This window comes from Thamnophis sirtalis, unplaced genomic scaffold (genome assembly GCF_051295495.1).
Source record: "Thamnophis sirtalis isolate CommonGarterSnake01/CBP01778 unplaced genomic scaffold, rThaSir2_p1.2 scaffold_1, whole genome shotgun sequence".
NCBI lineage: Eukaryota > Metazoa > Chordata > Lepidosauria > Squamata > Natricidae > Thamnophis > Thamnophis sirtalis.
In genome coordinates this window covers 31,927,852-31,948,288 of record NW_028261381.1, presented here as the reverse complement: position 1 = coordinate 31,948,288, position 20,437 = coordinate 31,927,852, and the positions used below count along the sequence as shown (strand labels likewise).

The window sequence follows — 20,437 nt, the reverse complement described above, 5'->3', positions numbered from 1 at the left end:
AACATACATAATCTAATTACAGCAGAAAGAGAGGAGAAAACCAACAAAGCATCCACAGAACCAAAAGACAAATGAACCTGGTATACGGATATCAGTCATGTGCAGTATAGTCAGAGGTGCTATTCAGCAGGTTCTGACCAGTTCTGGAGAACTGGTAGTGGAAATTTTGAGTAGTTCGGAGAACTGGTAAATATCACCTCTGACTGGCCCCGCCCCATCTATTCTCTGCCTCCCGAGTCCCAGCTGATCGGGAGGGAATGGGGATTTTGCAGTAACCTTCCCCTGGAGTGGGGAGGGAATGGAGATTTTACAGTATCCTGCCCTTGCCACGCTCACCAAGCCACGCCACGTCCAAGCCACGCCCACAGAACCGGTAGTAAAGAGATTTGAATCTCACCACTGAGTATAGTCAATTGTTTGTGCACATTCATAGCAACAATATAGAACTTTGCTACCTTAAGGGTGATAGCAGTTTTCTTGTTTGAAAAGAGAAAAATGATAAGAAATTCCTCAGGACAATTCAGTTGTATGTAGTAAGAAATGGAAGAGGAGTCTTCCTCAAATATCACTGTAAAAGGAGCAGTGCCTCAACATGAACCACAAACATAAGGAGAGGTTTCATTGTGGATGTGCTGAATGTACTGTGTAAAAGCACAGAGGGTGTATACTATTATATCTGTGTCAGAAGAAGAAACTTTATTGGGTTGAAATGATGAGTGAGTTGATGTAGTTGGCTGGTTGCCACCTTACATGGTTAAACTAAGTTTGGACAGAATTTGGAATGAATCCTCTTTCATCCTGGGCTTCAATGACTAAAAGCCTTTCTTTAATAAATCTCCTAACCTGAGTGAAATCCAAAGAGAGGCCATATTATAGAAGGTTTTAATGCAAGAAGACTCAAACTAATCTGAAAGAAGAGATAGAATCAACTCAGCTGGTAAATAATGGCATTTAAGCCTGTAATTAAAGATTAATAACCATGCTCTATTATCAACCCTTGCCTGACCAACTTATTGTCTTAGAATTATAATAGATATACATTTTGTGGCATACTAAGGGTAAGGTTAACACTGACAATGGGCAAGAGATTTACTTAGTGAATGCTGCACAGTAAATACAATCTAGCCACAAGCTAGATTTTGATAGCTGTCTCTTCTCACCGTAGCCCAGCAACCTTTGTGATACTAGTCAACTACCAGTTCTTTTTTATGTTTGTTAACTACAATGGAGAAAAAATTCTTCAGTAAACTTGTCAGGTATAGGACAATGCCCCGGCCAGAAGGTTAAATCCCTTATTTTGAAAAAGAACCTTGGGGGATGAGCAGAGACACTGTAGGAGGAGAAGTTCTTAATGTTGTGTTTGCTCTTTAGCTATCTCATTTTCCCAGAAGAATAGAGACTACTCAATTGTAAGCTTGCAATTTGTCCACATGGCTGCACTGAGCTGGACCGCAGCTATGCTACATAATGGATACAAGATTGTGGTTACAGCAGTCTTCCTTATGTACAATTATCTTTTTGGTTTGAATCCTGACAAATGAAAATGTGGCTGAGAATGCTGTATATGAAGGACCATCATTCTAAGTACATGGAAGCAAGTGGGCCAAGTAAAAGGAAAAAGTCCTAATACCAGATCAGAGGTGGGTTTCTGCCGGTTCACCGCAGATTGGGTGAACCAGAGTGGTTGTGGTGGGAGGCTCCGCCTACCTACCCGGAGGCTTCTGAGCATGCGCAGAAGTGTTGCGCAAGCATGCCCATGAGCAAACTGATAGTAAAATAATTGAAACCCACCACTGGACCAGATACCAAGCAGGAGGGGTACTACGAGAAACAAAATGGTACTCATTGGTGAAGTAGGGATCAAAGTCCTCCAAAAGTCCAATCAATTTTATATAGAAGTATTATAAAATGGTATACAAAATTTGCAAAAAATATCAATTTCTCATTCCCGATCTGGATGAAATCAAGCATATTTTTGCACAGGCTGAATCCAAGCAAAGAAGCCACTAATAATATCAATGTTTCTAACTTTCCTCCTACTGTATAAGGAATGGGGAAGACTTTTCAAAGTGAGGTTACTCTAACATAAAAGTAACACTCAACCCATCTTTTATATCCTTCTGCATTAAACAAATCCCTACATTAGGATTACTTTTAATAAAAATACAAAAAACTAGAATCAATCTACAGTGATAGAATGTGAAAGTATTGAGCTTTCCTGTAATACAAGAAATCCTTTGACACTCCATCAAAAGCTTTCAAAACACCCAGCTATTTTACTTTCAAAAATACCTATCAGCCTGGACTTAGTGAAAGCGAGCAAACACCACTGGATAAAAGTTCTTACCACATATGAGTGTAAGAATGCTCTCAACTATATGTGTTACACTTGTACTTAAACTACAAAATATTGAGCCCTTTCATCAGTCAATTTCTGTACAAGATCCCCAAGTCTCTGGAGGTCTTTTTTTTTCCTGGGGAAAATAGAAAGAAATATGTAAGCTTGTTTTAAAGCTGCTCTATACAATAATTTGGCTCTGTTAGTTTGTCAGTAGACTTAGAGACAAATATATATACATGACAAATAAAAGGAATACTGTATTAGTAATACTTGTGACTATCATCACGCTGTGCAAAGTTACCCTAATATTGTTATTAGGTTTATTGTTACTAGGCTTCAGTACTTTTGCAAAGTCCTTAGATAATAGTCTAAGTCCTGAAATGTACTAAATGTTCCTAGGAGGAGCAATACATGCAATACATAAGGAAATTTCTCTTAATTTCTGCTGTTCACTTCTCAAACATGTAGGTATCCATCCACTAATTCATTAATTGCATTCATTATTGCAAGGATCTGTCCTGCTTAAAGTTCTCACTGTATCAGGATCGCTGCTCAACACAAGATCTTTTCTTAGTATAATGGGAACATAATAAATTCCAAACGTATATATTTTATACAAGTTTGTAGTCCAGTTACCCACATTAAGTCAATGGGAAAGCAAATCTTAACTGGCTATCTCCATGCCTTTCTTTTGTCATGAAATTAGGTAAAGCAACCCAAATGACTGTTAGGCACTACCTGCTTACTGAACCAATAGTTACAAGATTCTCTAACAGCTTGGCCATCAATCCAACACAGCACTTTTAGAGGAAAACATTGGCTTTTTGCAAACTGCAATAATAAAAGTCAAGGATTATACTGAAAAAAAAAACGGGACTAAAATTCAATATAAAGAATATCACAGTAATGACAACAGGTATAAAGATGTCAAAATGGTAGATAGTATCTACCTTTTAGGCTGAACCATCAATAATAAAGAAACAAGCACTCAAGAAATATGCTGCAGATTAGCAATAGGTAAAGCAGCTATGAAGGCCTTGGGGAAGATATCCATATGTCTTTAAAGACATCTCTATAAAGATGTCTTTATAAAAATCAGAATCATGTAAGCCATGTATCCCCTGTGACACTCTATGGAAGTGAAAGTCGGACTTTGAAGAAATAAGCTAGGAAGGTTATTGAACCTTGGTGTTGTAAAAGACTCCTGAGAATACAGTGTCCACTCCAGAAAATAGATCACTAAAAAAAAAAAAAATCAACCCAGGGGTCTTATACCAGGTACAAATGACGAGGCTCAAATTATCTTATTTTGAAACATTGTACAAATACTTAGCTCTCTGGAGAAGCCTTAATGCTGGGAAAGGTGAAAGGAAAAAGAGGAAGAGGATGACCAATAGCAAGATAGTTAGACTCAAGTTACAGTAACACTAAATGCACCCTTGGAGGATTTGAAAGATCAGGTTAGGTTATGCTGTTGCTAGGAACTGATAATTTGGTGGCCCACAATCAATCAAGGATCCAATCTAGGTTCCCAAAAAAAAAGCTAATTTCTTCTATTCCAGTGTTTCTCAACCTTGGCAACTTGAAGATGTCCGGACTTCAACTCCCAGAATTCCCCAGCCAGCAAATGAGTTGAAGTCCGGACATCTTCAAGTTGCCAAGGTTGAGAAACACTGTTCTATTCTCTCAGGAGGTGTCCCAGGGATTCACTTCATTCTTGCTTCTCCACCAAAAAGCACTTCGCTGGAGACACTGCCACTCCAGTCACTCAAAACAATCATTTCCCAGCGTATGATTTTCCCTTAAAGTTAATTTAAAACTAACGTTCAGTGGTTTCAAGGTGCTTGGATCATCATGAAACGGTACTCCTTGAAGATTTCATCCACATTTTATTCAACTGGAAAATTCGAAAGTGAAGCTATTTCAAGATTGTAGAACACTTTAGATGAGCAACCCTCGGGGATTCCTCTCTCCTTTCACTGTTAAGGAGAACCACAGGCAATTGTTATATAGGAATATGAGTATATGCCAACAGGAGAGGGCTATCTGTGCAAGTGCGCTGGGAGGCTTGCATACCAATAGCGGGCTGCGCCTTTTCTTGCTGCCAAGAGAGACTTCAACATGCTTGGTCAGGTTCCTATTTATCCATTAAGGCATAAAATGTACCCCACCCCTGTAATAGATGAGAAACCATAGGCTTGCAGGTTTAACTCCAACTAAAGACCCCTTACTGAGAGCTTTTGAAGCTCTGCCCTTGAAATTATCACAAGACTCTAATCAGCCTCGCAATGTTGATAGTAAAGTGTTGTGGCCCGGCAGGAGCCGTTGGAGCTGCCACCAGACTCCAACAGCGAGGGGCCTTATGAGTCGGCCCTGGAGGATGTGGAGGACCCTGGACAGGGTTCCGACTCCGAGCAGGGTGTAGAGAGACTGGTTGGCCACCAGGTGGCGCCTGAGTCTTGGATCAGTGGGGAGAGTGATCCAGAAACCACCTGTGAGTTGTTCCAGGATGCACGCCGTCGAAGGGCTACTCGGGCATCAAGAACAACTACGTAATTACAGGAGGTAATTACGCTCAGCTGGTGCTCATTAAGCTCCTCTCCAGATTATAAAAGAGACTGCTTGTGCCACGCCCTTCTTGCAGAAGTCAACGATAGGGACTAACGAGAAACAAACTTGGCAGGTTGGATTGCTGCCAGAGTTTGTTTGCATTGCTGCCAAGGTTTGTAGGACTTGCTGCCAAAGTGCTTATCTGTTTGTGTACTTGGCTTTCAGCCACCGGGAGTCTGGACTTATTGAAAACATTCTCATTTACGCTTGTCTCGGCTTTAGTTCCTGGATGGAGGAGGGGGATCAGAACAGTAAAGGTAATGTAAAGGTTCCCCTCGCACATATGTGCTAGTTGTCCCCAACTCTACGGTGCAGTGCTCATCTCTGTTTCAAAGCTGAAGAGCCAGCGCTGTCTAAAGATGTCTCCATGGTCATGTGGCCAGCATGACTAAATACCAAAGGCGCACAGAATGCTGTTACCTTCCCACCAAAGGTGGTTCCTATTTTTCTACTTGCATTTTTTATGGGCTTTCAAACTACTAGGTTGGAAGAAGCTGGGACAAGTAACGGGAGCTCACTCGGTTATGCGGTGCTAGGGATTCGAACCACCGAACTGCCAACCTTTCTGATCAACAAGCTGAGTGTCTTAGCCAATGAGCCATCACAATGTTGATAAGGGTGACATAAAGGACAACTTGAGCTGCGTGTTCAGGAAAAAAAGAAAACAGGCCCTGAAAGAAGAAACATTAGGATTCCATGGCTGAAGTTAAAATAAAGACCAGGTTTGCCCAGAGAAGACGCACATATTAGATCCTAAACTGTGGTCAATTATTTATAATAGTAGTATGGCATTAGAAACATAAGTAATCATTCAGGAGTTACACCCAGGTATATTCCCACACATCAAATGATCGAACACAGTAATATAAGAAGCGAAGTACAGATGGGTACAATTACACTACAAAGCCTCATTGTTATTTTGCTATGCCATAATATACATTAAAAGATAAATAAATAAAATATTTATAGATTAGATTTAGAAGACCATTCAACTCAACATTGACTTGGATTGAATGTAATGGTATCCTGAATTTCTCATAATGTGCAAAGGATAATTGATTTTATTTCACTGGTTAATTGACTACCATAGAAAGTCAAACTTATTCCATCTCACTTTGAAGCAACCATTTTTGATCTTATATCTTTCAGATATATTGTGCTAAAACACTTTTGCTTCTGCCTTAGCCCCCGTGAAACCTGGAGTATAACATATCTCAAGAGCTGAGACATGAATTTTAATATATTTTACTTTTACCCTAAGAAATAGTGAGAGCCAGTTTGGTGTAGTGCTTAAGGCTTCAGACTAGAACTTCAGACTGAGTTCTAGTGTAAGGCACAAAGGCAACTGGTTGTCCTTGGGAAACAGGCAATGGCAAATCAGACCCCAAAAAAACCTTTAAGCCCAAAACCCAGCCTGAAGATAGCGAGTGAGACCTCGCCAAATATATACACACACACACATACAAACATACATACATGTGTGTGTGTGTGTTTTCGTAGATTTTCGCGGGTGTAGGTATGCTGGTCTTGTTGTATTCGGGTCTTACATGGGAAAAGACCCGAATACAACAAGACCAGCATATATATATATATGTATATGTATGTATGTATACACATACATACATTCATACATACATACATATATATATATACAGGGCGGGGCATAACCTTTTCCTAGGGGGTCACAGCAACACTTGTAATAACAACACAAATAATTCATACACCATTCGAAAGCCCATCAAAAACTGAGTTTATTGACACGATTTAATAGTCAGTATGACCACCATTAGCCCTTCGAACAGCATTCAAACGAGGTGGATAAGAACACAACAAATCTTCAAACAGTTCCGTTCAATTTTCAGGGTGGGGCATAACCTTTTCCTAGGGGGTCACAGCAAGATCGACAGCAGTTTACAACTTCCGCGACACCTCATTTTAAAGCCCATAAAAAACTGAATTGAATGAGCTATTAAATGTTAAATTTGTTTCGGTTGAAACTTTGAGAATGAATTTGGAAACTGTGTTGAAAAATCTGGAAAATCGAACGGAACTGTTTGAAGATTTGTTGTGTTCTTATCCACCTCGTTTGAATGCTGTTCGAAGGGCTAATGGTGGTCATACTGACTATTAAATCGTGTCAATAAACTCAGTTTTTGATGGGCTTTCGAATGGTGTATGAATTATTTGTGTTGTTATTACAAGTGTTGCTGTGACCCCCTAGGAAAAGGTTATGCCCCGCCCTGTATATATACTGTATTTATATACACATACACATACACATACATATACATATGCTGTACACACACACACACACAAACACACACATGACTGACACACTGTATTGTTTACTTAATGAAGTTTCCATTCTATATATACTTACTTAAGAATAAATCCCAGGACTGAACTGCGAGCTGTATAACCCATTTCAGCAAAATCTGATTGAAGGTCTGCACGTCACAATTTATGAAGATTCCTTCTGCCCAGTTTGGGGGGCAATTTCTGTTGCAGGATATTACTCCTTGCCATGAAGTAAAGCTTCTTTTTTTCTGCAGCAAAGGCAAAAAAACATATATAACCTGATCAATATTGTCCCTGAGAACAAATAGTTTCCTTTTACAAATAAAAGAGTGACTAATCAAAGAAGAACACTGTTTTAAATAAAGGGTAAAGGGCAAAGGTTCCCCTTGCACACACATGCTAGTTGTTCGCGACTCTAGGGGGCGGTGCTCATCTCCGTTTTAAAGTTGAAGAGCCAGTGCTGTCCGAAGACGTTTCCGGGGTCATGACTAAATGCCGGCATGACTAAATGCAGAAGACGCATGGAACGCTATCACCTTCCCATCAAAGGTGGTCCCTATTTTTCTATTTGCATTTTTATGTTCTTTCGAACATCTGGGTTGGTAGAAGCTGGGACAAGTAACGGAAGCTCATTCCATTACGCGGTGTTAGGGATTCAAACCGTCGAACTGCTAACCTTTCTGATCGACAAGCTCAGTATCTTAGCCACTGAGCCATCCCGTCCCCTTAAATAAAGGGTACCATAAGCTATATATGTCTCTTGAACTACTTTATTTGACTTCTGCTAATTTTTTTTAAGTTGTGAAAAGCCGCAGTGGTGACCAGAATTCCTTCCACTATCCTCTCTTATATGAAGGGATACTTTTGCACATGAAAGCCTGTTTACAGTTTATGGCTATCATCACAGGCTCTTCCACGGGTGAACTTTGAAGCAGAAATTCAGCAGAAAACGAGATGAGACAAAATTTGTTCTACAATTAAGTTCAGACTGCAGAATTTTCTCTTCTCCAAAAAGAGATTAAGCTAAAAGTTACCTGTCAGCCACCTTCAGATCTGTCCCCATCATATTTGAATGCTTGCCATACGCTGGACAACTAAAATGGGTGGGACCAGAACCCAAAGTGAATCTGCAAAGGACTCCCCGCCCACCATTTTACTTCACAAAATGCAAGGGGGGGGGACCACCCATAGCAACAACCTTTCCTCCACAAAACGCAGCACAAATATATCTGGTTTTGTTCATGTGGGTCCCAAGCTGCTCTTTTTGAACTCCTATTTTGGAGAAAGGATCGGCAATCCACAGGCCCCATATGGCCCAATTTCATTTTTTACGATCAAGGAAGCCCCCGCCTCCCAAGTTTGTATTGCCAAAATTTGGAAAAGAACCTCCATTTTTTTTCAACAGGCTGATTATTGCCTTGTTTCTTTCACTGCCATTGAAAGATTAATCACGGAACTTTTGTAAGCCTCTGCTAGGCTTAACTAACCGCCTAGAGATTTAAAAAAGATAACCAGAATCACAAACAAACCCCCACAAACTGCTTCAGCCCAACTGTTTTCTCTGCATCACTGATAAATCTCTTGCTGTTAATGCGGTTCAAAGCATTCTGAAAGTGCCGCTTGATTAAGGAAGGTGGGGGGGGATCCTTACCAAGTCTTTTTCATCCTTGGTTGGTGTCAAAAAGTTTAGCGTTTTATTTTATTATTATTTTTATTTTTAAATGTGGCGTTTTTATATCTTTGAGTCGTCATGTCCAAGGAGGTGGCAATATAAAATTTCTAAACAAAATAAAATAAAATAAATGACCGGAACTGGAGACTAAATTTTAATACCTGAATTATACGCAATATCAGTTGAAACCAGGGACGTGCAGTCACTAGAGGCAAGGGAGGCGGAGCCTCCCCAGTCTCCTGAGAGAAAGGAAAGAGTTTTAAATATTTTTTTTTAATTAATTAAAGCCAGGATAGTTGCTACCAGATTTCAAGTCACAGTGGCTTGGTGTCTGCTCTCAGTGTTAACTAGGAAGAGGCCAGAGAACTCGGGGCCTCTTTTGCTTAAGGAATTTTTCGCCTTTTAAAAGTTAAGGAGGAGTTAAAAAGCAAAAAATTTAATAGGCAAAAGAGGCACTGATTCTCCCGCCTCCTGATCTGAGAGCAGCGAATCATGTCTTGCACTTGAGCGACTGCGCAAGTGCAAGGGTGATTCTGGAGAGGTTTTTCTTTCACCATCCGCCATTTCTTCTGCAGCCAGCCCAGCACCGAGCGGGGAGGGTGACGAGGAGGAGGAGAAGAGCGGTGAGCCCTTGTGGCTGGCTGGGGAGAGACTCACCGCTCTTCTCCCAGCCAGCCAGCCACTCACCCCCACCCAACCTGCTTCTTGCCTGGCCGGCCGGCCGGCACAAAGACTCACCGCTCTTCTCCTCCCAGCCAGCCAGCCACCCCCACCCGACCTGCTCCCTGCCTGGCGGGCCAGCCGGCACAAAGACTCACCGCTCTTCTCCTCCCAGCCAGCCAGCCACCCGACCTGCTCCCAAGAATGTCAGCGGGGACGGAGGAGGCGGGGTCGAGGCGGCAGAGCGCGGTAGCGGCGAGAAGCAACACCCCCGCCGCTGTGTCCGACACGCTGTGTCCCATCATAAACGAGAGATGCCTGTCGGACACAGCGGCGGGGACGTTGCTTCTCGCCGCTGCTGCGCTCTTGCCTCACCAACGGTATCCCTCACCGCACGTCACTGATTGAAACAATATGATGGGGTGGGGGAATCAATTGCAAGCCATTTCAATGTTGCTTCCAAGAGACTTCTAACCTGAATCAGCCCATCTTAGGAGACAGCTCAAGGAGAAACCCATTCGAAATGTTCTAACTTCTGTTTCTGTTATTTAACCATTGATAAAATGAACCCCATGTTTCAAAATATTCCATATCTTGTAAGAAAAGGATTAATTTCACTATAAGGTTTATTATTAATATGATTTAATATCAACAATTACATATTAATATTATGAGAAAATACTGTTATTATATGATCACTACTAATGAACATTATTATTGTTATTGTTATTATTTAAGGGTAAAGGTTCCCCCGCACATGCGAGCTAGTCATTTTTGGGTCTAGGGAGCAATGCTCATCTCTGTTTCTAAGTTGGAGAACCAGCGCTGTCTGAAGACGTCTCTGTGGACATGTGGCCGACATGACTCAACGCCGAAGGTGCACGGAGCGCTGTCACCTTCCCACCAAAGTGGTCCCTATTTTTCTACTTGCATTTTTACCTGCTTTCGAACTACTAGGTTGACAGAAACTGGGAAAAGTAATGGGAGCTCACTCAGTTACGCGGTGCTAGGGATTTGAACTACCGACCTTCTGATCGACAAGCTCAGTGAGCCACCGCATTCCTCTATTATGATGATGATTATTCCTCAAATTAACTGTAACCAGACAACACACTGTTTTATATAGACATTGAAACTGTTGCTCTCTTTTTATATAGTAAAAATAAAAAAATATTTTTTTTAAAAAAGAGAGAAACCCATTCTAATTCCATATTTTTAGGAGGTGAGGAGAGCCAAAGAAAAAAAGGAACTGCTCCTCATAATGGTTTGACTGCTTTCGACTATTTCTTTGGTGGCGAATAGACCGCCCCCTCTCTAATAGCCTCTAGGAAATTGAACTCACTCAACTAAGTATGACAGACAAATAACAAATAAAGTATCAATACAGATATAAAAATGGGCAATCCATAGCATCTCTAGAAGTCTCTCCAAAATATCTAGTTGATATTAATTAAATAAAAAAAAATCACATTCAATTTAAAATGGCAACTGAGATATTTTGGAGAAGCTTCCATTGATGCTGTATATTGCCCATATTTTATATCCATATTGATGATTAATATAAATATAACTATCATACTTAAAAGATCAAAATATGTTTTGATCTTAATCTCTTGGTGTCGATTGATTTTCTGATTACAGTGTAATTTTAAATGTATCATTGTGTGATTGTGTGCTAACAACTCTTAGCAACCACAAAGATACCATATAGATGTTTTAATTTTTCTTTATATTGTATGTGTCATTATGAGTTGTCAGATTGCAAGGAGCTATAAATCATTAAGTATTTCTACATGGATTTTATCCATGAAGTTATTAGCTCTATTCAAGATAGACTTTTAAAAACTTTTGAATAGCAGCAATTCCTAATTACTTATGTGTAAGTAAATAAATGTTTTGGTTGTCATTTTAGTCTTGATTAGATCTAGAACACATTACAAAAAGCAGCCCCTCTTCTCAATGTTTTTATTACAATTATTTTTATTGAGATTTTATTGAATTCTTTGGTTTTTGACTATGGAACAAAGCATGTAATTATGAAAATAAAATAAACAAATTCCATTTCTAAGCAGAAAATCCTGGTGCTACCTTAGCTGAGGACTTCAACAGATACAACTTAAAATTGGCAGCAGCTGAAATTCTTCTTTAAAAAGGCATGAAAAACTTATCACTTGAGTAAAATAGGACTTCATCCCAGAAATCAATGTGTGCTTTTTCATTTCCCTTTTATCTTAGAACTGTAGAAGCTTTTGGAAAAACCAATAAAAATATGTTTTTTCCTCCATTACAAAGGAAATTGTCTTGTAGTTTTGCAAGGAAACAACCTTGAACCAGTGTTCAAAATACAGAAAGTTCATGACCAGTTCTCATAACTTCTTCCTACATTTCAAAATTATTTGGGAAATCTTATTCCCCAGACAAAAGGAAGAAAGTTTTTCTGGTTCAAAAAAATGCCCAATTTCCCACTTTTGGGGGGGAGCGGGGAAGCAGGCAGTATACTGTCCCCAAAAAGACAATAAACAAGCTAAGTTTTTTAAAAACACTTCCCTACAGAATGCTTATTCACAAGTTCTGACTACAAGCAGTCAACAACTTAGTATATTTGTTATAGTTCAAAGTTATGGTGGCCTTAGAAAAAGTGATTTATCACTTGTGCTCAAGCTTAAAACCATCACATCACCTTCATGGTCACATGATCACAACTTGCGGGCTTGGCAACCAGCCTGTATTTACAACCGGTTTCAGCATCCTGTTGTGACCTGATCACAATGCGATTTCCAGCAAAAAAACATCCATTGGGGAAACTGAATTCACTTAACAACTGCATGATTTGATTAATGACTGTGACGATTCTCTTAGTGACTACCATAAACATTGTTGTAATTTTGGGTCCAACTTGACTTACAGCCATGCGACTTATAATGCAAATTCTGGTCTCATTTGTGGTTGTAATCCTTGACCTACCTATACAGTAAATAAGAAAACCTACCAGCATGCCTCACTCTGAATTTTTCATTGAATGTTAATAAACAAGTCCTCCCAAAGGAAAATACAGTTCATCACATTTTATTACATGTCCTCAGTTATGTCCATTCGCTCAGCACCCAAAGTTCTGGCAGTGCTGAAAAAAAATGGACCTATGACCAGTCCTCTTAACCCAGGGGGTCCCCAACCCCCTGGCCACAGTTTAATATCGGCCTAGTCTCAACCAGGCTGTCCAAGTGGCGGGCCGGGGTGCACAAGCAGAAGGCTGGTGAACACATGCGTGTATGCAGCTCCCTCCTCTCCCCCAGGTGGCCCACCAAGCCCCAAAGATTGGGGACTGCTAATCTAGCATCACAGCATCTCTCCCCCACCAGCATATGTGATTGCAATCCAGACGCTCAGTTCATGATTATGATGTTGCAAGAAGCTGTGGAGACATGATCGTCATTCCCCACCAAGCGAAGTCAATGTGGAAGCCAGCAGGGAAGGTCACAAGTCACTCCAATATGTCATTCCTACTCTTTCTCCCACTCAAACATGGCTTCACTGACCTTGCCCCAGTCTCCCCCATCTCCAGCAGCGCTCCCTATCCCATCTTGCTTTAAAGTGCATCACTTAGTGACAGCAATCCCAATCGCAATTTATTATGTAACCCAAGGAGTACCTGCATATTAAACATTTGACAAAAGGAAGTTCATGTTAGTATATAGTACAGCTCTTTCTCCACAATGTTTTCTCACAATTATTGTGTTTCCCTGTAAATAAGACAGGGTCTTATTTTCTTTTGCCCACCTAAATAAGCGCTAGGCCTTATTTTTGGGGAGGTGTTATTATTTTTCAGGTGCAGGAGGCAGCAAGCATGGTCACCTCGTTGCTGCTGCTGTGTTGCAATATTTTCAGGGATGGCTTATTTTTGGGGGAGGGTTTATTTTAGTGCATGCACTCAAAGCCCGATTGGGCTTATTATCCAGGGAGGTCTTATTTTCAGGGGAAAAGGGTACTTTATAAAGCAAGTGGGAGATATGAATGCTAAGCTATCTTACTTTGGGTGCCCACCAATGGTTAATATCACTTTGTGTACTCCTCCCCCATCCTACCCTACTAAGGGTAGTCTAATTGGAGTTGAGACTAATTGTGCATGTGGTAGAGGAAAACTGTAGAAGCAATACTAGAAACAGAAACACACAAATGCACACACAGTTTACACCATTTCTGACTCCCATCTCTAGGTCTGGAGAGAAGGGAAACTGAGCAATAAAGCTACCACCCCTTTTCTTGTTTGGGCCATATGCCATGTGATGCTTCAGTTAAATGCACCACAAGCATAAGGATAAACTGTGATTAATCTTGGCAGAGTCCCTTAATGGTCTGGGTTCAGATGATGTTCCAAGCCTAACCCATTGTGGCTTAGCAACTCTTCCAAGATCATTTAATGGAAGTTCATAAATCTAGATATAGGTCTGTACTGACATATCTAAGATTATTTTGATGGCTGACCCCCAAAACACTAAGCAGAATTGGATTTAGTTAGTACTGGAATGATATACTGGTAGTATCAATGCTGCAGGCATTGTGCAAAGTGGAAAGACCAAAAATATTCCAGAAACAGGCAATGGCAAAGCCATTTATAGTTTGTAGCCACTTAATTTATATTGATATCAAGAAAACTACACAGATGTATTCATAAAATGATCAGAAGTCGAATTCAGCATGAAAGACGCTTTATATTTTAGGTCTGCTTTTTTTATAAATAGAATTATATTCAAAAACTACAATCGAGGCCAAAATTTCTGTTGCTAAGCGAAACATTTGTTAAATGCATTTGCTCCATTTTACAATCTTTCTTGCCACAGTTGTTAAGCAAGTCTTTGCAGTTGTTAAGTTAATAGCACAGTTGTTAAGTCAATTGGGTTTGCCCATTAACTTTGATTGTCAGAAGGTCGCAGAAGTGATCACATGACCCCAGGCCACTGCCATCGTCATAAATATGAGTCAGTTGCCAACCATCTGAATTTTAATCTAGTGATCATAGGGATGCTGCAACAGTCATAAGTGTGAAAAATGGTTGTAAGCAGAGGTGGACTTCTGCTGGTTCCCCTTGGATTGGGCGAACTGGTAGTGGGATGCTTCTGGGCATATACAGAAGCATCGTGCGAGCGTGCATGCACGAGCAAACCAGTAGTAAAATAAATTGAAACCCACCACTGGTTGTAAGTCACTATATTAAATGCCGCTGTAACTTCAAACAGTCACTAAACAAACTGTTGTAAGATGCTAACTACCTATAGTTAGAAGCTTATTCTATAACTGATTACTGTTTTAGAGTGTGCTTACTTTTATACAACTTTTGTTTGTATATAGTTTGTCACACAGTCAGCCAGATGTTCAGACTGGATTTGGCATTTTTATCCACCTATCAAGTCTTTCCCAAGAACTGGAATAGGCAGATGTTGATGTTTTATGGCCCTAGAGGCATCGTCACAGAATATAACCTATCCTGAGTAAAGCTGCCTTTTGCAATTGACTGGTGGTGAATTTGTCAATGCTGATGGTATTTGAGTAGTGCTTCAGTTGTTTGGAGATTGCACCCAAGATGTCTATTACTGTTGGTGCTACTATTAACACTACTATTGCTTTAGCTTTGTCCAATCTAAGGACCCAGATTGTTGGGGGCAATATGCTAACTCTGTAAACCACTTAGAAGTGGTATGTAAATCTAAGTGCTACTGCTATCCTAAAATCAATCCATTACAGGATGGCTATTCTTTGAAGGAGGTTACAGACTGTTATCTAACATGCTAATCCAATACATGTTAGAAGAACAGGGTTTCCAACTTTTGGGTCTAGTCCTGTGAAAGCAGCCATTTAAAGTTACAACAGCACAGAAAAAAAGGTGACCTTGCACCTGTTCCTCAAACTTATAACCATCGTTGCATCCCCTGGTCATGTGATCAAAATTTGGTTGCTTGGCAACTGTCATGCATTTATGACTGTTGCAGTGTCCTCTGGGTTATATATTTACCATCTATGATCTTCCCAATCAGCTTCTGACAAACATTGCTTAATGACTGCATGATTTCATTGAGTTTCAGTGATTCGCTTAACAACCATGGAAAAAAGGTCATACAATTGGGCCTCAGTTACTACCTTGCTTGGCAACAGAAGTTCTGGACTCAATTTTGGTCATAAGTCGAGAATTAGCTGCACATAGTGATAGATACATATCACTAATAACTAGTTAATGGGATAGCAAAAGGTTGTACAGAAAAACTTGCAAGGTTCTTACATCATTAACAATCTTATCTTCACACCCATCACTTCTGCCTCACAAACACAACATCAGCCTGTCCAGCTGTCACTTTATGCTCTTGGCACTGATCTCTGCCAATCTCTGGACGTATTTCCAGTGAAGAAGGCATTGTTTTATTAGCTACTTAGGCAAAGCACACACCATTAATGGAGTTTTTATCTCTCTATTTCCCTGACAAAACAGAACCAGCCAGTCTGACTCTGTTATTATCATTAAGGTTTTTTCCCCCCTATTCACTATCATGAATCCAAACAACATCTGGAATTATAGCTATCCTCGAGAGGGAAAGGAGAAAAATTGCATTTGCTTAGAGGGAACAAAACTTTTATTCTTTTCCACATAAACAAATGATTAGATAAACACGTTTCCTGCTGGCTGGCTAGATTTTTAATGAAACTCTTATTTCTCTTTTAGCTCTTGATAAGAGTCTCAAAATATGCTGTCTTTTTTGTCCTCCTTTCAAAACAGAGAGATAAATATAATACTTCCGTCTTCAACACCAACATTACAGACAGAAGTGTTTGAGAGGGAGGAGTTAAAAGCCTTTGAATGCTGACTACCATGTCAGGGAGTTTAATAAGAGGAAATTAAAGAGCCCTTTACTGAAATATTATTATTAATGTGTACCCTGGCGCCAGACATCTTTCTCATCAATGTAGCTTGTATGCATGACCCTCCTTAACAGACAGCTGTCTCCGGTGTCAGTTCTATCAAAATCAAACCTCAGGGCCTCTGTAAAATCAATATAGAATAGAGAAGCTATGCAGGCAGCTAACCAGAGTCAACTAGAAATCATGGGTGTATTTAAAACCAATGCAAAAGAGCAGCCAGAGCAGGCACGTATGTGTGTGTGTGTGTGTGTGTGTGTTTATGTATGTTGTGTATTAAATTTATTCGCTGCCTGTCTCGTTTTGAAGTAGTTCTGAGCAGCTTACAGCAAAAAATTGAATTGAGAAGAGGGCAATCAGAACCACAGCATCAAGACAGCTTCACCCTAACCCTAACCCACCAATTCTAGGCATGCTGTATCCCACTCCATATGACTTACAAGAAAGGCAGGCCTCCCTGTCTTTACTAAAAATCCTAAACTTAGGGGAACTCCCTCCTTCAAAGGGAAGCTATTTGAGACTGAGGTATGAAGCATCTCAACTTCTTCCTTTTCAGAAAGAAAAAATTAAAATCCTTCCTTAGAATTCCTCCATGGTCACTTAGCCATACCAGGACAAATCGATAAACATTTCAAGGCGCTTTAACTTGAAGCAGGTTTATAGAAAACTACTCCAGAGTGGGACATATTTTGTGATCCATTGTTTGGTGGGGAAACCTGAAACCTGATTTGCAAGTACCTTTATTCAGAGACATGGTCCATCACTTGGAGCAGGGGTGTCAAACTCAAGGCCCGTGGACCGGATTCAGGCTACAGGGTACTTCATATGGCCCACGGGGCCACCTTGGAAACAGCAAAGGATTGGCCAGGGTGCCTATGCCAGTGAAAACAGAGCATCAGGCCATATGTAGCCATATTTGCAGGATCTCAGGCCTGCCATGCTTTCTAATATTCTACTATGCGTTTTCTTATTGTGGGAAAATGGGAGGAAGGAATTGTATGGAGTTAGATGCTATGTAGCCATAACAAAATTCTTTCTAGAAAGCCATGGTTATTATTTGTCTTTGCACCTCTGCACCTGACCGGAACTGGATGAGTGGAAGCTGCCAACATGGCACTGGAACATTGGACCATGTGATAGGCTTGTGGGTGTGGGGGCAAGTTCTTGAACTTTCAATTGGGTGGGGGAAACTGAGAAGCTTTCAGATTTGGGTTTTTCCAGATGCACCAACATGGGTCTCTAAATAAATTGGAACTTTGAGCAATACTTTGCCTTGGACTCTGATTTACTTTTGGATGCTATTTGGAACCCTGACACAGAGCTCGGGGTGGGGGGGCTGAGCTCCGTTTTCACTGGCAGAGTGCTGGAGCAGGCCATCACAGCTGAAAATGGAGCTCGGGAACGACACAAGTGATGTCAAGCTGCCCCCAAAGTGAAACACAACCCTGATGCAGCCCTCAATGAAAACAGGTTGACACTCCTGGTTTAGAGCATTATGCCATATCCTCAATGACAGGCTATGTAATCTGAATCTATCATTGGATATTTGAAGACTGACTCCTATTGACCTACCTTAGATGGAAGCTGTTTTGTAGAGTCCCAAGAGCTGCACATGAAACAATAAATATAACCTGACAAGGAATTTTCATTCTGTTTACAGAATGACTTACGACTCCAACTGAGCCCAAATTTTATGTGGTTAAGCGAAACATTTAAGTGAATTTTGCCCCTATTTTATGACTTTTCTTGCCACAGATTGTTAGGTGAATCACTGCAGTTATTAAGTTAATAACATGGTTCTGTTAAACAAATCTGACTTCTCCACTGCTTGTAAGAAGGTTGCACAAGGTGACCACATGAGCCTGAGGCACTGCCACCGTCATAAATACGAGTCAGTTGCCAGGTGTCTAAATTTTGATCATTTGATCAACGGTCATAAGTGTGAAAAACGGTTATAAGTGACTTTTTCCCTGTCGTTGTAACTTTGAAAGGTCACTAAGTGAACTGTTGTAAATCGGGGACTACTGTATAGTTTGCAGTTCTAGGCTGCATGAGCCTGCCTTAGCATTAAAATGTTACCTGCTTCTCCCCATTTGTACCACCATCTTTCTTCCAATAGGAAGGGCGAACATACGCTATACTATGATGTGGTTTCTTTGGTTTTGGAATATTGTTTCAGCCCAATCTCTCTCAGGTCTAAACTATGGTTGATAGTTTAATATGTTTTGTGACTTCAGACACTGTTACTTATTCAGCATCAGGGTTAAGCAAAACCACAGCTTTCATATAGTAAAACTCTGCCTGTAAAATCAGTCAATGAGTAAATTAGCTTAAAGGACAGGGCTGGGCCACAGTCGTCCTGTGAATTTTCTGGCTGAATAGGCCACTCAAAGCCAGCACTTATCCTTGCTAATATAATGATCTAATAAGCTTTCAATGTAATCTGTAAACATATTGACTCAGAAATAGACCCACCAAGTCCAATGGAATATATTCCCAGGCATATGGTACAAAATTGCACTTTTAATTTACTTAATCCCTTATACAAGTCATCCTCACCTTACGAGTAAAAAATTGAGCTCAACATTGCTAAGACAGTTGTTAAGTGAATTTTGCCCCACTGTACAACCTGTTTTGCCACAGTTGTTCAGTGAATCACTGAAGTTGTTTAGTTTGTAACATAGTTGTTAAATGAATCTGGCTTCCCCATTGAATTTTTCAGACGGTTGCAAAAGAGGATCACATGACCCCAGGACACTGAAACTGTCCTAGATACATGCCAGTTGCCAAATGTCTGAATTTTTATCACACGACCATGGGGATCCTACAACAGTCATAAGTGTGAAAAATGATCCTAAGTTAATTTTTTTTTTAAGTTCCATTGTAACTTCAAACAATCATTAAACAAATGGTTGTAAGGTTATAAAATGAACAAATGATCTGAAAATCAACTGTATTGTGACATACTTTATATGTATTTCTTAAAACTCCAAGTTAACAGAAAGTACATACCAACAAGCAGGATTCAGCAGCTCACCTGATGGGAAAATCTAACTCACAAAATCCTTTCTTTACAGGGCTCTGCAAAATATTCCCTGGGATGGGGATTAGCATTTGACATAATAGTCCTCTGTTAAAATCTTATTTAACAATTCTATAATGTTCACAAATGTAGTTCATTTGGTTCAAATTAAAATAATTTAGAGCTATTTCTCAGCTGACAGGTTTCTTTCAAAATAGACCTCTAAAATCCAACCATGCATTTACAAATGTTGTTCAGAATACTAGCCCTCAATTTAATACCATATTTTTCAGACTATAAGATGCTCCGGGCTATAAGACACATATAGCTTTTGGGGAGGAAAACAAGAAAAAAAAATCTGCCTCTTCCTCTGCCTCCCAGAAATTTGCTTCCTTGCAGCAAACAAGAGAGAGCCTGATCAGCTTCAGCACTGCCTGATTTAGCACAAGCAGCTGATTGGCGGTCAGATCTGCCTCTCGGAATACCGCTTAATGCCGCTCCAGGCTGTGGGATCGTCACCGCCCATCGTCACCTCTGTGCGCCCCATTTTCACCTAACCCCGCCGCCTGAAATGGGCTGAAAATGGTGTGCGTAGAGGCTGAAAACAGTATGCGTGGAGGCCAAAAATGGGGCATGCGGAGGCGGTGATATGTGGCAGCGGCAATGGGCGGTGGCAATCCCCGCAGCCTGGAACAGCTGATAGATAGTATTCTGGGAGGCAGATCCAACCGCCAATCAGCTGCTCATGCTAAATTAGGATGTGCTAAAGCTGACCAGGCTGTTTGCTGCAAAGAGGTAAATTGCTGGGAGGCAGAAGCCGAAGGGTGTGGGCTGGCAGGTTGGTGGGGCATCAGCAACATTAGCTCTATAAGATGCACGGACATTTCCACCCACCTTGGGTGGGGGGAGTGCATCTTATTCACCAAAAAAT

At 40.5% G+C, this 20,437-nt stretch overlaps 1 protein-coding gene across 1 annotated transcript in view; it reads right to left on the bottom strand.

Annotated features, from left to right (window-relative positions):
- Nucleotides 1–20,437, bottom strand: part of ACVR1 (activin A receptor type 1) — an 84,500-nt gene that overhangs the window by 48,761 nt on the left and 15,302 nt on the right. Inside the window, exon 2 of the mRNA XM_087710295.1 lies at nucleotides 7,332–7,497. Within this exon, the coding sequence (XP_087566421.1) occupies nucleotides 7,332–7,375 (44 nt within the window). The 5' untranslated portion in view covers nucleotides 7,376–7,497. The remainder of the gene's footprint in view (nucleotides 1–7,331; nucleotides 7,498–20,437) is intronic.